Here is a 16777-nt window from a genome sequence, read left to right on the forward strand (position 1 = left end):
TTCCTTTCATTTTGAAAATAGGTTATACTTTCTATGAAATCTGTAATTATATAAGAAGACAGCTTTCTCCTTGCTTATCACAAATCAAACCTTTAAAGTAGACAAAAATATCTGTGGTAAGTCATTATTTCAAACAGATTTCACATACAAAATACTCTGTTCAGAACCAGGTTTTCCTTTAGATTGAAAAGTTGAATATTAATTGTCCTTGAATTTTTGACTGCTCCTTTGCACCATTTTTTTGTGAATGAAGAAGATTTTTAGATACAGCGTGGCAGCTGTCTAGCTTCTATAAATAAAAAACCCACCCCACTAATTTATTAATCCAGTAAAAATATTCAACAGGAAGCAATGAAATATTGAAAGTATATGGAACAGGTATTTCATTTTATTCTTATTTTGAAAAACTTCAGAAGTTTTAGCTTTAGCTAAACACTTAAAACACTTTAGCTGTCCTTCTCTGTTTGATTTGTTCTTCATGCGGGTTTCACAGTATCATGTTGACTACTAATGCTTTGTTTCTTTAAAAAAATCCCAACTATGTATTTTGGGGTATCAAAGCTGGTGGTTTATTTCTTATTTATTTACATAATATTTGTATGTGGCATAATGCTGAAAATCCTATGTAAAATATTCAGACAGTGCATGGTAGTTTGGTCACTAATTGTATGATAGGAAGGTGAAAGACAAAGTATGCAGTCTTGAGTTTGGCCTGGAAGTACGGCTTCTGTGGACACATCATTGTGGACGCTGGAAACATTACATATTGATTATATATAACAAAGAGTTATAGCATTAATAATTCAGCTGGCAATAAATGTTTTATATTAGATTGCAAATCCTCATGTATTTCCACTGAAAACTGCTACAGATGTGAGATCAGATTCCATTAAGTTGAAAAAAGACATGTAACAAGGAAATCTGGACTGATAGGAGCACTTCTTCTACAATGAGTGGAGAAAGGCAGGGAAAGGTCCATTTACAGAGGGATGAGGGCTTAACTTCTAGCATCCAGTATCTCCTGTCTTGCTGAGTTTAGCACAGGGGAAGTCCGCTCTTGTTTAGCCCAAGAATTGTGACTCAAGCAGAAGCAGCAGCTAATGCACATCTTCAGGGCATGTTTTCCCATTATAGGAGCGTATATTTTATAAACCAAAAAGTAATGAATTACTGAGCTACTTTTATTGCGAATTTACCTCTTGGCAGCTTTTATTGGTGATAAAAAGGTGAATATGACTGAAAAGCATGAAGCTAAGACCGCTTACGGAAATAAAGGTGGCAGGAGGCTGCAGGAGCTGGCAGCATTGGTGCAGATTTTTCTCAGTCTTCATGAGTCAGTTACTTGATTCGCCAGGCATGCTGCTCATCTGGATTAACCTGACAAAAACCCATCTATTAAAGTGACAAGTTTGGCGTTCTCTTGCCATGCAGTTCCGGGCAGCAGTAAGACACCTCAACTAGAGAATGCGTAGTGAATTTCCAGATAAAGGCATTGCTATGCACATTGATATTAAACTGTGTACATAAATTTATAGAAAATTGGTTGAATGTGAAAATGAGTGCAACAGAAAAACAAGTGTTATGCACATTTTTAAAGAAAAACATAGAATTATAGAATCATAGAATGGTTTGGGTTGGAAGGGACATATAAAGGCCATCCAGTCCAACCCCCTGCCAGGAGCAGGGATATCTCCAACTGGATCAGGTTGCTCAGAGCCGCGTCCAACTGGGCCGTGAACGTTTCCATACCCTAATAGCTTTTAAAAAATTTTTTGAGAATGGAAAAAAGCAAAATCTGATTATTCCTCTAGGGAGTTTTACTGCGTTGTTACATGTAAATCATTAAACAGGGAGCGCACACTTGTTTGGCTTTGCTGACTCTTGTTCAAGACCGTTATTTGCCAATTAATTCTCTTATCTGTTTTTCTTCACTTGAAGTGTTACTATTTTATTGCATGAAGGGTGGTCATAATCCCTTTGCATTAAGGACATGGACTGCTTTTGTGTCTTAGGAGTGTAGAAACAGAGTAAATAGAGCAATGAGGCAGAGTTATTTTTATGTTATAATTGCTTCAACTTCTCGACTTGGATTTTTTCACAAACATGGAACATTTACTTCTTGGATGACTGCTTTAAACCCAGTCCGACTGGTAGAGGCTAGGGAATCATGACTGTTTGTCATTTTAACCCTCATAACTTATGCATGTAGCTTATCTATACCGTAATGTATTTGTCCTTTTTCCTTAACTGCTTCTGTTTGTTTACACCAACTTTTGTCTGGGCTCTAACTGAAATGTAAGATCATTGAACAGGAACTGTTCCCACTACATATGTTTAGTGCCTATCACAATGGGTTGCCAAACGTCATGTTGTCTCTCCTGTAATGTAAACAGTAAGAAGTTCATCATTGTCACGGACAGATTCCTCCCCCCCCCGCTCCCTTTTAGTGGCCTATATGAAGTTAATTTGCTTATTTTGGACATATGTCCCCAACATTTTAAGTGATCTGCCTGCTTTGCCCCTTACCATCTCCTCAGAAATTTATAATACAAGATATGAACCCTTTTTACTGAAGTGATTTTGGTGTGACTTTAGAGTTCTTGGCAACTTTGCCTTTGTCTGTCCAAGCAGAAGTTTTCTGTGGATAAACATGGGAGATGGCATTGGCCAGTGTCTTTGATTCAGTAGCTTAAAAATTACTTAAATAAGGCAAATAAAATAGGAGAAGCTTTAAGCAGAGTTTGGATAAGTATCGTTTCTGCTTCACTCACACGTTTTCTGTCCAGAGGCCATTACAAGAAGTTTGGCCGTCATTTAAATCAGTGCAAATTCAACATAAATTTTGATTTGTTGAATGGTCTGAACTCTGAATGGAGTAACTACAGGAAATCTGTGACTGTAAACCTTTGTGCTGAGGATTTATTTTAGACATCCTTGTGTAATGTTGTGTAATAGTTATTACATAGCATTAAAGGAAGCATTTAAAGAGGATTTGTGAACGTTCTTGCACTTATTACACTAAAATGTTTTCAGTTTTCACTTCAGAATAAAACTTTTAATAAAATCAAAGAAGTATAAACCTTTAATTTCACAGGTATAAAACAAATATGTAATACAATTTGCATGTAGTTATTTCAGAAGCTATCAAGTAATTCTTTTATACATAGAACAAGCAAGGCAAACTTCTCTGTGCTGCTCCTGGACTTCAGCACTGGTTCCTTGAGAGGAGTGCCCAGATAAGCCTTAGCTTTTCTCCTCAGGTAGCCAGCTATGACATAGTGCTTCTGTATTATGACGAATAGTGAATAATTGTTTCACATTCACCATCTCCATGTCATTCATGACTTTACAGACTTCTGCCATGTCAGCCCTGCCATGTCAGTGTGGCACTGTACCTAGCTTACCTTTAGCTGCATGGCATGGCCCCCTGCACCACTGTGCCGTTCTCTTCCTCCTCTCGAAACCTGGTAGCATTGGAAAGGTTTTCTTGTTTACTACTGGGACATCATAGCTCTAATTCACTTCCATTATTTATAAACAGGTGCTCCCTTTGGGGGGGTCCTTGGAGATGGTCCTCAAGGAAAGGCTTACATCTGGCTCTCTAAAATTGTGTTTTAAGTACCTATTCCCTCCTTTTGAAAAATCGGCTTCTACACAGAAATTGTGAGTCCCAGCAGGGCCGTACACAACAAGCCAAACGGAGATGGGGTTTGGTTTATTTGGGTTGAGGCTTTTTGGAGGCCAAAGATGGTATCAGTATAACTCTGAGCTGAGTATTGGTATGTGTGGAGACACATTTACCTGGTATGTGGATGATATGAGCTGGTTCAAGAGCTTCTCAGGTGGCAGACCATGAATGGGTGCTGCCCTCAGGGAGAAGAGGGAGGGAGAAAGGTATTCAAGCTGCCCGGAATGAAGAGTAGAGGGAAAATCCCAGGTGTCAGAGCATGTCTAGGGTCTGTCACACGTGGAGCACACCCAGTGTCACCGTAAGATCAGTGCCAGTGAATGTTTCTTCCTTCATCATTAGCATAGGATGTCCTTTTTATCTTTTTTTTTTAATTGGCTAGCCTGGGCCAAGTCGTAGGTGAGTTTCTCTAGTAAGCAAAGGTACCCTTTGGAAAGGTATCCTGACAGCACTTTGACCATGTTGTTCAGACATTTTAAAGCCTGAGGTAGTGGAGGAAGGCAGGGGATAACGATATCCCTGGTGCAGTGATTCTTAAGGCATTTTAGCCAGAGCCAGAGACAGTGTAGGTAGGAAACAGAATAGTATTTTGATTATAGGCTGCAGACAAGTCCAACTTATCTGTAACAGACAGTGTGAACAGGCTCCTGCCTGTTATTATGGCAATGAGCAGGTGCAGGAAGAGTCTTAGGAAGTGATTTCAAGGATGGAAGAAGGACAGAGAATGTGGAGATCAAATATGGGTGGCATCACAAGCAGCTCTCTTCTGGTAGGAGTCACATCTGCTGAACTTGCTTCCACTGTCAACACTTGTCCAGCAGAGAGCTCTTCGCTGTGCATGGTTGTCCTGGAATGAGTTGAACCAAAAGGTATCGAGTCCTCCTTGTGCAGACTGTCAAGCTGGTAGCATTCTGTTGTAATTTGGACTAAGTTGTCATAATGCCATTATCGAGTCAGTCTTAAGACGAGCAGGACTTGTGACACACGATTGCACGTTCAAATAATATAAAAATGGCTGTGCTTGCTTTTCAGGGTGGAGGGAGGAGTGTGTTTAATTTGGATGCCTTTTTGAGGGATTGTCTTTTGACACCCTTCAGCTGCGTTTTGTCAAAAGTTTGGAAGAGTATTCTGAGGAGACATTGCTATATGCTTCCTCTGTTCTTAAATTTTCCTTTCACTGTTAGAGAGAGGATACTAGGCGAGATGGACATCTCATCTGAGCTGATCTGTCTTTCTTATGCAATTTGTGCTTATGTAAGTGATCTGTGTTCTGTGTAATATGAAACGAAGTTGTCCCACATGCTGCCTCTCCTGGAATACAGCTTTATTAATTCACACATGCTATAGGCACTAGTTCGGCATTGCAACATCACAGGACCTGATCACTGAGCACAGAACTAGAGTGTCATTACTTTGTGATTAAAGATTTACCAAATCAAATATGTGTTACAGAAGGTTGTTGCAGTATCAGAACTGCTATTCTGAACAGATAAAAATGAATATAAAATACTTTTGACATATTTTTCTTTATAAAACTTCACAGAACACGTTTCCTATTTGAAAAATAATCTTTTAAATCTTTCTCAAATGTAATAATATGCTCCTTTCTCCTTCTCATCACCAGTGTTTAGATCTCCCAGCGATCTGTTATACTTATTTCTCTCACTTCATTGAGAGATACTTTGATTGCTCCTTACTAGACATTGGAGAATGGACTATTTTATAATAATGCAAATATATATGTTTTTTTTCAAAATCAAAAGCATTAAGGGTTTGAGAGAGCTTTTGTATTTTACAAAGATACTTCTCTTTTTTGGGACTAATGTTGACCATTGATACCTTTAATTCTTTCCAAATATCTGTAATGGTGGTGATAGGAGAGCATTGTCAAAGGCCAGGATATATGTAGTGGAACAATTTAACAAGTAATCATGGCTACTTGGCTTTTAAAAGCGTGAATCTTGATCAGTTTCAGCAATTAATATTTGTGTCTTAAAGATAAGACAGAGATAGTACATACAGCTTGATATAGTTGGTTAGAAACTGGTTAGAATTAATGTTCTGTAAAGTATGTAAAACAGCGTAAGAGCCATTGGTAACTGTTTACATGCTATTAATAATTAGCAACCTTCATACTAGTCTGTTAGGAAAGAACCATGCATTGGGTACAATAGAAACTCAACTCCATACGGTTGGGTTCAAATTACATGTGACTTGGACAATAGGGCATGAATGGGGCTGATTTGAGTTTCTGCCACTGTAAACAATGAGATGTTGGAATGTTTCATTTGTTTATTGATTTATTTATTTGGACAGGTGCAGGTTGATCATATGAAATAATTTTTTATTAAAATATAGGCAGAAAATAGCTTAACAAACATTGTCCAGTCAGAGTGTATGATGATAACCAACATCTTAAACGGACAGTCTCAAATTAATTTAGCCTGTGGCTGGTTTTGAATTTGGGTCATAAAATAATAAATTCATATTCTAGAGAAAGTGCTTTATGCACTGTCCAGCCACATAAAAAGTAGAAAATATAGATTTTCTTTTCTGATTAATTTATTTTTAGGTACTTAGTTCCTTCTTTTACTTTCTGTTAAAAATTATGTACACGTCTGTGAAGTAGATTCTGTTATTGCTAATGGAGCTCATCCTTGAGAAGAGGTCATTCAAGTCTGATGGATCCCATCTGGATGAGGATGATTCTCTAGGGTATAATTTTCCTCAGCTATTTGAAACCTTTTCAGAAGTACTCCAAAGCAATCGGGTTCTATAATTTGCAAAATGATGGCAGGAAGAAAGAGCCAGGAAGATTGTTGCTGGGATCATATTTTAGGAAGTAGTATCACAGGACTAATAGCCTAAATTAATGCAAGGAGAGCCTTGATTCAGGCTTTTTTGTCTTCTCCATCACCTGGACACCCGCATTTCTCCCAGGTGGAGACTACAAAGGGAGAGTGAATGGTGGTAGCACATCTTACCATTTGGGGCAAGGGAAGATTGAAACAGGAGAAACAATATGACAGTACATGCAGAAGACATTATCTTTGGTCCACAATTTCCCGACTCATTCGTGTTAAATGGAAAATTGCACAGCAATCTGCAAACAAGAGAAAATCCCACAAATGCATGTCTTGCAGGTAGAAATAAACCTACAGAAGGATTAAGCGGACCTTACACATTTAATACCTTAAATTATCTTACCACACAACATTCCCTATGCTATTACGTTCAAATGTTGCAACTATGTGTTGCGTCATAGTCCTTTCAAAGTTGTTCCTCTACCTCTTGCCAGGTAGAATGGGTCGGATATACACTCAGCTTGATAAACAACAGCTTTAATATTTCTGTTCACACTGAGAATTTGCTGGTTTTATTTCTCTTTCAACATTATATTGCATTTAAACAACGACAGGACTTCTCTTCTAATGTACCCATTTGATTCCTGGCAATGCTAACACACGATATGCGCAGACACCAATGGAAGAGTAGACTAGAGTTTCTCTTGAGGTGAACAACTGTTTATAATTAGAGGTATGGGAGTGAAGGAAAACCCAGCTAGAAAGCAAACAGTCACTCTTCCAAAAAGCTTGGTAAACTCATAAAGCTCAGGAGCTTAATCTCTGAACCAGAGTGCTTGTTATCTAATCCCCACCAGCTGTTGTGTACTTGGTAGCCATGACATCTGTAATAGAGCTGAAGGGCCTGTCTATGTTGGTTGGCACCTTTACCCACCAACTGAACTTACTTCTTCGTTGATTGCTCACATTTACCTGCTTCAAATCATTAACCAGTTGCTCAGGGTGTGATCATCCATTTAACCATACTTTGTAATAGAGAGCTTGTGTTGCTTTTCACATTAAGCATAGAATTACAGAATTACAGAATTGTTATCAAGATTGGAAAAGACCTAAAAGATCATCCAGTCCAACCATCACCAATACTTCTCAGCTAAATCATATCCCTCAACAGGGATATTTTAGGCATATTTTAGGTATGCAGGTTTTCAGCAGGGCTAGTTTTTGCCTTGCTAACAAGAGAAAGGTATCAGCCAAAAGAATTTCCTCTGGTTGCATACTGATTCCTTATATAGACTTAAAACTGACCTAAGAATGAAACCTCTTAGAGTTGTATTTCAGCTGAAAAATACCGTCACTCTTCTAATAAGCAGAGCAAGGAATTATACACGTCTCTGATGACTCGTGTGTATGAATTGATATAAGTGATTAGAGAAGAATATAAATGTAAGCAAGTGTGTACATGTTCATTATAACTGTGGAAGAATACTTGTTTTCAGGGGTCAGTTTCAGCTGTAATGGGTGTTGTTCTTTTTTAAGATAGCAGAGGACAGAAATTGGCCCAGCTTGAGAAAATAATCCATTTTGTGTCTCCCAGTTTTTGGGTGAGTGATGTGACTTCAAGCCTACTGTTAGGCTTGAAGGCACCACCTCAAGCAGTGCAGAAGAACAGCTGTTGTGTAGAACGGAGTGTGATCTCTTCGTGTTAGGCGTATCATGGGCAAAAGTGCTATTTTGGGCCTTGTAAGGGTTAGAGGGAAGGATGTCTTGTTCCTGGATCCCAAATGAATTTAGTTAGGAGTTAAGCACTGACCTGTCCTCCTAAGATAAGACCATTTCTGGACATGGGTTATTTTACTGATTAAAACTTAGCTGCTTATAGCTTCCTAGCACCTGGATGATTAGATTGGGCATCTGAAGTTGATACTGTGGCCAACATTGGGCCCAAAGACTATCATAGTCTTAAGTTAGATGTCAGCATAATATTGTGGATCTAAGATTTTGAACCTAAGACAGTTCTCAGCATCTATAATACCTACTGTCAAAATCCAGAATAATGGTCTCATAAATAAAACAAGGTATACCAAGTTTTCAAAGAAATTTTGTTAAATTTCATTATAGTCATTTTTCACTTGGAATTAATTTTACTGACGGATTTATTTATTTTTTTTTCCCCAGAAAGGCACTAAGAAGTTCTGGGATTTTATGAGGACACATGACAGGTAACAGATGGAATCACATTATTTTCTTTTGTCTTTATGTTGTATTTCATACTGTATTCTTTTCCATTGGTCAAATCTTGTTGATCTGGAGTCACTTCTTTTTCCTCCAATTTCCTCTTCAATTCTCACTTCTGTAATGCTTGCAGATAGTTGTCTACTGTTTTAGAATGAATTAGCAGAAGTTTTAAAGTCTTCTCATGGTTTATTATGTTTTCAGAAAGTTTTGTCTATGCTTGACTTTTCAAATATTAGTGTTTTGGCACATGATTTATTGTATATTTTAATGATTACATAGAAGATGGAAATGAAAGTTTGAATTGTATGAAATTTTCTTTTTTGAGAATGAATATATCACCTGACAGAAGGACTGCACCCCGCTTACTTAACCCTGTTGTTATTTGTGCTGTTAAATAGTCTAGTCCCAAGTATGTGACCATACTCTCTCACCTGTGAATATACAATCTCAGGTATTGCCCTAATAGAAATACTATTAAAAAGCAATTTAAAGTTACAGTCATACTGTTTGATTTTTTCCACTGGCACCTACTTGGAATAAGGTAGAGATTCTGTTTTATGTTTGAGTAAATCATAGTATCATGCTAACTTTTTTTATTTTAATCCTCTCCATGACTGCTATGTAAGGACTTTTCAAGCAAAGCCTAATTCAAGTCACTTTACAAATGCCTGAAACCTTTCAGACCCTCCATTCTGTACACCAAAACATGAGAAGAAATGGATAGCTAGCAACTTTTTCTGTCTTTCCAATTGTATTTCTCATATCAGGGAAGAAAAGCAGTTAACTCTTGACTTCAAAGATCAGTTAATGCAAAATTATAACAAATAGGGTGTATATGAAGCAGACCCAGTCTCAGAGTTATTAATACTAAAATATTCTTAGTTTTTTTTTAAAGTATAAATATTTAATCTATAAATATTTACTCTGAAAATTAAGATATTAGAAGACAGAAATAAAACAAAGGTAACAACTTTTCCCTAGAAAAATCTTTTAAATGTAGAAAATTTAGCAAAACACTAATGGCAAAACCAACCATGTTGAGTAATGTGTTCTTCTTGTGTGTGAAATAAGTAGGTAAAATCATTTGCGTTTTTGGAAATTATTCTCTGTTGTAATCCTCTAAATCCTTACAGTGAGTCTTTTTGTGTGTAGGTACCTGGGATGGACATAAAGTGATAGCAACACTTTTTATCAGTATCACATTTATGAAGTGTCATGTTCCAGGAAGACTGGGAAAATATTAGATAGATTAAAAATGCCTGTACTGCTTGAGATGAGGACAGAAAAGGGAGGATATTTCGATACTGAACTTCACACTTGCTTTTGGAATTTGCCTGGAAGACAGTTCTGTCTTTGCACTTTGTCTATCCATATGGGCATGTGCCTGGATTTATGATCACAGATACAAAGGCTGAAATGATAATTGATCGCTGGAAATTTAATATATACCCTGTATTTTCAAGCAAGTGAATCCAGCCTCAAGTCACAGTGCTGAGAACATGACTTCCAGATGAATAATTTGTATTATTATTGTTGTTTCAACTTTAGAATATCACTCTGTGATAATGTGTGAATATATGCAACTAACTGAGTGGGGTAAATATTAAAGGATCAGTTTTCCATGAACTTCTTGAGAACAGTATTTCTGAAGGACTTTGTGGACATTTTTTAAATAGTTGAGAACATAACTGTATAAAAAGACTACAGCCATATGTCATGCCAGTCATCTCTGGTCACATAACATTTGTTAGCTTCAGATGTACAACAGCTGCCATCCTAACTTATTAGTGACTCCTGTTGAACTGTAGAATTTCTAACGCTCTTTCACAAGTAAATTCAGTGCAACTTTTGACACCAAAGATCATAATGTCAACTTTCTGTATGGGATATCCATGGTTTGACATAAATTCTATTTGTGAATATGAAGCCAATTATTATCAGATAGATCAGTCAGGTTCAAAATTCCTTATAATGCACTAAAGCCCTACATTTTACTGTATTTTAATAGGACAGCCGTGATGCTAGTCACATTGTCTAGTTACTGATGAGTATTGAGGACTTCTTTAGAGGTTCATTACTCTTAATGAAGGATAAAATCTTGGAGGAGAGGTTTTCAGGACACATGTCCTGTTGGTCGGTATTTCCTAGTGCACGTATCTTCTTCAGGAAGATTGTAGGTGTTTTTCATAATTAAGATCCTTTTTCTGTAATTAGATTCCTTTTTCAAAAGTAACTAAAACTTATTTTATTTCTGAAAATAAATGTAATAAATGTAATAATGTTAAATGTTCCAAATTTTTTTAAAAGGCTGTTAACCTAAATTGAACATGCTTATTGGAATGCCAAATCTGTAAAGTACACATATGTATATATTATATATTTACATGTAAGTGATATGTATAATGAATCTAATGATACTGAATTTAAAAAAAAAAAAGACAACAAACTTGTACTAATCGTAAAAAAAACAGACACTGAGCCTAACTCGTGTCTTTATCTGTCTTCTTCTTTTATCTGTATAAGTAAACATTTGCTTAAGACCAACTTCCTTGCTGTACGACAGTGAACGGAGAGCTTGTGCAATGGATTACTTTGGGGCCCCAGTGTTCTTTCTCATTTTAAATGAGGTCAACATAAGCCAATATTCAACAGATATTCAGAATATAGACTTAATACAGGAAAATATTTAACAAGAGAGAGAAAGTTATTTTTGTATAAATTTATCCTTTCCAACTGTTCAGATGAACAGCTGATTAAATTATACAAAGACAAAAACATGAGGACTGCAGTGATCATTTCATTTGCTTTAAATGTGAGTCACCTCCTTTTAAAATCTCACAATATATTGCAGTAGGACAAGATCATTTAGCCGTACGCAAGCGGGGTTGTTACTAGCACAAGCTGAAATACCAGATTTTTTATTAGATATTCATTTTTTTTCCTCTTTTTTTTTTCTTCTTAGTTATTGCAGATCTGGGCTTGAGTCTACAGTGTGTGGCTCCTGAGCTTTCTTAAGATCCAGACCATTCAGAAGTAGGATATCAGTCCTGGAGTCACCTCTATTCAGTTTGTAATTTCTGCTGAACATATAATTGCTTGCTCTCAATCCCTCTGTGGCAGTTAAAGGGAAAAAAAAATACTTTTTGCAATATTATTGCTAGCCACACAATAAACTGTTACAAAGGCAAACCTTCAACACTTGTGTTGTCAAAACTCAGTTGAGTGTCAGTATAGACAAAAGAAGCAGCATTTCCTACCATAGTTAGGTTTAAATTGTAACAGAGGGAAGAATCAGGGCGCAAAGACATACCCACAGAGAGTAAAGTCCTGGGACAGTTAGACAGATTGAGGAACCTCCATCCTTGGAGAAATTCAAACCTTGACTGGACAAGAAATCAGACCTAACTTAGAAGTTAATCCTATTTTGAGCAGGGGGTTGGGTCAGATGATCTCCAAAAGTCTCTTCCAACCTGAAGGTTTCTGTGATTTTATAAGTAGATTAAATACTTAATGAATGTTACGGTTCCCCTGTGACAACTGTCAAAAATTTGTAAACTTGTAAAGAAATCTATCAATTTATAAGCCATTTTTTGATTGGAAAATAATGCATTTACTATCATTCTTGTCCTGCAGAGTTACATTTGAGTTAATCTTTCATTGAAACATGCAACTGAACATTATCAGAGCTCATCACAAGGTTTTATTCCATTGTTAGAAACAACAGTGAAGATTACTAAAAATGAATCAAGAAAAATAAAAATCCATTATTACCTCTTTTCAATTGTTAATTATTTAACAATTTTATTGAGGTGATGCTTGTGCTGCAGAATTCTGGCTTGTTGTATTAGGCAGTGACACATAGCAGAAGATGCTTTCTGCACTGCTTGCAGTTTACTTTTCCTCCGACGACTCAGCTGATGTGTTTGCTCATTAAACATATCCTTACAAAAATCAAGCAGAGTGCAAGAGATGAACATTTAAATGCAAAGTGTGTTTCAAGATGCTTCTTAGACTTGGGTCTATCAGAACTAGTTAACAATTTATGGCGGTGTGATTCACTGAGGGAAGAGTTGTTAATTTTTTTTTTAAGGTCACTGCTTTCAAAAATAAAAAACTCTATCAGGAGGACATTTTTCTTCTACAAATTTATGGTGATTTTTTGTCCAAAATAGAAAATCACCAAATATTACAAAGTAATCATTGATGCCTGTAAAAAGAAAAAATTATTCTCTAAAACCAGACTCACATTCCAATTATATTCTCCCTCATCCTAATTTTGCTATATTTAGTACAGTAAGAGCCTGAAATGTAATACTTAAGATTTACATTCATCTACTTTATAAAGCAATACATCAAGTTCGTTTCAGGTTTCAGCAACTCCCCTTAAACAGATTTGAGGCTTTTAAAAGACATAATTTGGGAACAGATGAAGGTCAGTGTACAGTCATGTGCTCGCTTTTGTGCTTTGAGTAACAACGTTTGAGAACAGGAACATAACTGTACCTTTTGCTAGTTGACAAGTAAAAGGACAGCTTTCCAATTACATTGTAAATGGCTATAAAGCAAAATTATAGCTACTTCTCCATTTAAAAGTACAAAAATTCACTGTAAAGTACACTACGTTTAAAAAAAAAGCAAATTTGAGGTGACTGAATTGCATGCATGTTGTTACGTGAGTCTCTCTCAACCCTGAAAATATCACGTGACAATGAAAAAGCATTTAGACTAAAAAATGAACAACTCTGCATGTGCATTGTACCCTTTTAATGCTGTATTTTTACCTACAAAAACATGTCACAGTGGCTCAGTATTAGTTCCTGACTTAAAATTTCTTAATGGAAAAAACTTCTAAGTCTTTTCTCTCTAAAAAGAAGAGGAAATAATATTCCTGTCTTACAAGATTGGCTTTTTTTAAGTAAAGAAATTAATTTATTTCACCTTTAAAACAAATTAATTCCTAATGTAATTTATTGTTTGCTCAGAAAAGAAGCTTCATAATTTTATTTATTACAAAGACAGTGTAGTCTTTGTAATAAATAAATAATAAAAAACAATCCCCCCAGCGTGCTGGGAATTACTACTTTACAAGTAGACAGAGATTATGTTTTAAAAATTACAAATTTTCTTTATTACAAAGAAAAGTGTAGTTTTCCATGAGGAGGGAGTGTGCAGGCTGGAGGGAACCAAGGAAATCTGCATCTCGGCATGCTGTCTGCTGCAGGTACCAGCTCTGTGGGTAGAGAGAAAGAGGTTCTTGAGGCAAGTTATAAGTGAAGGTATGTCAGAACGGGAAGATCGATATACTCAACCAGTCACCCTGTGCTCAGAAGTTACCTGGCTGAGTGCTGGCTTCTGCGTGCCGTTGAAGTTGGGGAGCACGGCTGCACAGTGGGGAGCAAGGAATGCTGCCCCCGAACAGCTGCGCCGGGAGCCTGCCACATCCCCGACCCTGGCCACGGGAGCCGGCCAGGTGATGGGTCGCCAGAGCCACACGAGTGGCCTTGGAGGAGCCGGGGTTGCTATTCTGGCATCCTGGCTGTAGCAGGCAGCTATGGAGACAGGGTGGAAGTCATGTGCCTTGACCACATTATAGGAGTGGATTGAATTCCTTCTCCGATTTCATATGCCAGATCATTTGGGCTCTATGGAAACTTAATCCTGTATGTATTTTTCTGGTTTATGTCCTAGCGCATTATAAGACACCATGAAATTTAACTCAAATGCTTCCTTTGTGCAAGAATTAACACTGTAGCTTTAAAACGGGTAAAATACAGCTTTTTAAAATCTTTATAGGTAAAAAAAAACCAAAACTTTCTTGGGTGGCATGGGCCTTTTATATGCAATGGTGTACTGTTGTGCTGTAAACCTTGTCTGTCTTTGTAATGCCTCCTCCAGGTGTCAATGGTGTGGAATTTTCATGATTATCTTCAAAGATAGTGCAGACGATAATGCAGTGTTTAAAATAAACTGGATGTAGTTCAACAAACAACAAAAATGATGAAGAGTTTAGGGAAATAATAGGTGAGAGAAAGTAATGATGGCTGGGCATGTTCATGCAAAGGATAACACAACTGAAGAGAAAAATTACTACTTATCACAAAAATGTAAAGGAATGTTATAAACCATGCTGGAATAATTTTCATTTCATTAGTAATCAATGACAGAACAAGAAATAGTGTCTCATGTGGAAAGTATTTTTTAAATTAAACAATAAAAAGCCATTTTTACCCATAGCGAATAAGACAGTCTGGGAAGGTGTGTTTTGTAATCACTGTCATTGAAAACACTCAGGTCTAGACTTGATATCTGTCTATCAAGGATGCTATCAGGGTAATGATATTTTTCCTGCTATTAGAAGGAAAAAACGTAGTAGCCTATTAGTTTCCTTCAAACCAAGTAATTACACGATTTGTTTGCATATGATATTTGCAAATAAAATGCACTTAATGCTTGTGTTTTTTTGGTTTGGGGATTTTTTTTTAATCGAAGACTTGACAGATCCTCTGCTTTTGTGCCAGGAATTCTGCAGGCGTATTTACTGTCTTTTAAGATGTCTTATTTTGTTGTTACATTAGCATTTGATCTAAATAAAATCATAGCAACGAGGCAAAAATAAATGTATTTGATGCTGTAAAGTTATCAGAGAAAAACACAAAATCAAAAGCCAGATTTTCAGATTTTTATTTCACCTTTTAAAATACATTTTATGAGAGTACTATATAGCTTATAAACTCTTCTCTGCTATATCACTGAAATAGGGTAAAATGGCAACAAAATCTTTATAGAGGGCTTTGCTTCATTGGGAAGTTAAATGTTTGCCTCATTTTAAGAACAGAATCCATAAAAATTCTTAAAACTAAGCAGGTACACAGGAGTTTTGGCTGATTAGTCATAAATTTATAAATATAGGTTTCTTGTAGCCAGATTAGAGGGATAGTGTTTTTACAACTTTAGGAATTTCATTTTTTAGTATTTACAATAGCATGCAAAATAAATGGGATTTTTAGTTCTCTTATAGTTACGGAGATCATGAGGAGTCTTCTCTCTGCTTCCAGGTGGTTTCAAATTAAGCCTGTTCTGTCTGAAGAGTGTCTAAGTTTTACATGGTCTAGAGACAGTAGCATGGTTATGGCTAAAAATAATCTCATGAAAACTAGGAAATGTTCTATAACCTGAGTGCCTGTATTTTTAGAATTTTATCTGAAAATATCTCTTGGAAAAGAGGAAACTATTGAAACCATTATTCTCAAAATGAGGAAATTAGGTAAATTGTGAGCACTCATATTTTGGTTTTGGTAGGTAAGAAACAAAGCTGCTGATTTGTCCTTTATTTTAGCTAGGGCAGAACACGCAAGCTTTTTATTTTGTGAACTGTCCTTGAAACCTGATATTGTTTTAAAACTCTTATTTTTACCATTTCAGAATGAAGTAATACTTATGCCTTTCAGATGGATTATTTCTTGGTCTTATTATGTGATTTATAAATGGCAGTTTCACAATAATTAGGAATTGGAACAAAAGCCCATCAGGCTCTGACATCTGTTGCACATAATGCCCACAGAGCTTTATTTAATCAAATAAGTTAGAATAAAACCTGAATTTATTTATTAAAATATTTTGTTGAAAGAATCCCATTGAGATGCAATGTGTCATTTCCAAGGGTATCCCGGGATACGGGCCAAGATATGACACTTAAAGAATGTTATTGAGAGCAACGTGCTTTGATGTCTCATTTATTTTGCAGTTGAATTTACCTTCTGGTTTTTTCTTTGTTATATGAAAACAGGGTGCTGGGAGGATTGTTTATTCCAAAGAAGTTGTCCTGCACCGTATTCTCTGGTTGGGTACAAATTACTACTTTACAAGTAGACATAGATTTTGTTTTAAAAATGCATGTATATGGATTTGTTAGCATTTCTTAATTCATTCATCCACTGGTCTGATGATTAACCAAACATATGCTTCCTGCTCTCTGGTGTCATGAACAACTTCCTGCTGCAGCTCAGTTTACTGAAACCAATCTTCCTTTTGATTTTTTCCAAAGTAATAT

General features: G+C 36.3%; 1 protein-coding gene across 2 annotated transcripts in view; it reads left to right on the forward strand.

Moving 5' to 3' along the window:
* Window positions 1–16777, forward strand: part of NUDT14 (nudix hydrolase 14) — a 61944-nt gene that overhangs the window by 20374 nt on the left and 24793 nt on the right. The window contains exons 2-3 of one of the 2 annotated variants that reach the window (XM_086749585.1): window positions 8668–8711; window positions 16514–16592. In XM_086749585.1, the coding sequence (XP_086605711.1) occupies window positions 8705–8711; window positions 16514–16592 (86 nt within the window). In that variant the 5' untranslated portion in view covers window positions 8668–8704. The remainder of the gene's footprint in view (window positions 1–8667; window positions 8712–16513; window positions 16593–16777) is intronic. The other variant, XM_086749584.1, reaches the window with a different exon arrangement.

This window comes from Chlamydotis macqueenii, chromosome 5, assembly GCF_036417535.1.
Source record: "Chlamydotis macqueenii isolate bChlMac1 chromosome 5, bChlMac1.mat, whole genome shotgun sequence".
Lineage (NCBI taxonomy): Eukaryota > Metazoa > Chordata > Aves > Otidiformes > Otididae > Chlamydotis > Chlamydotis macqueenii.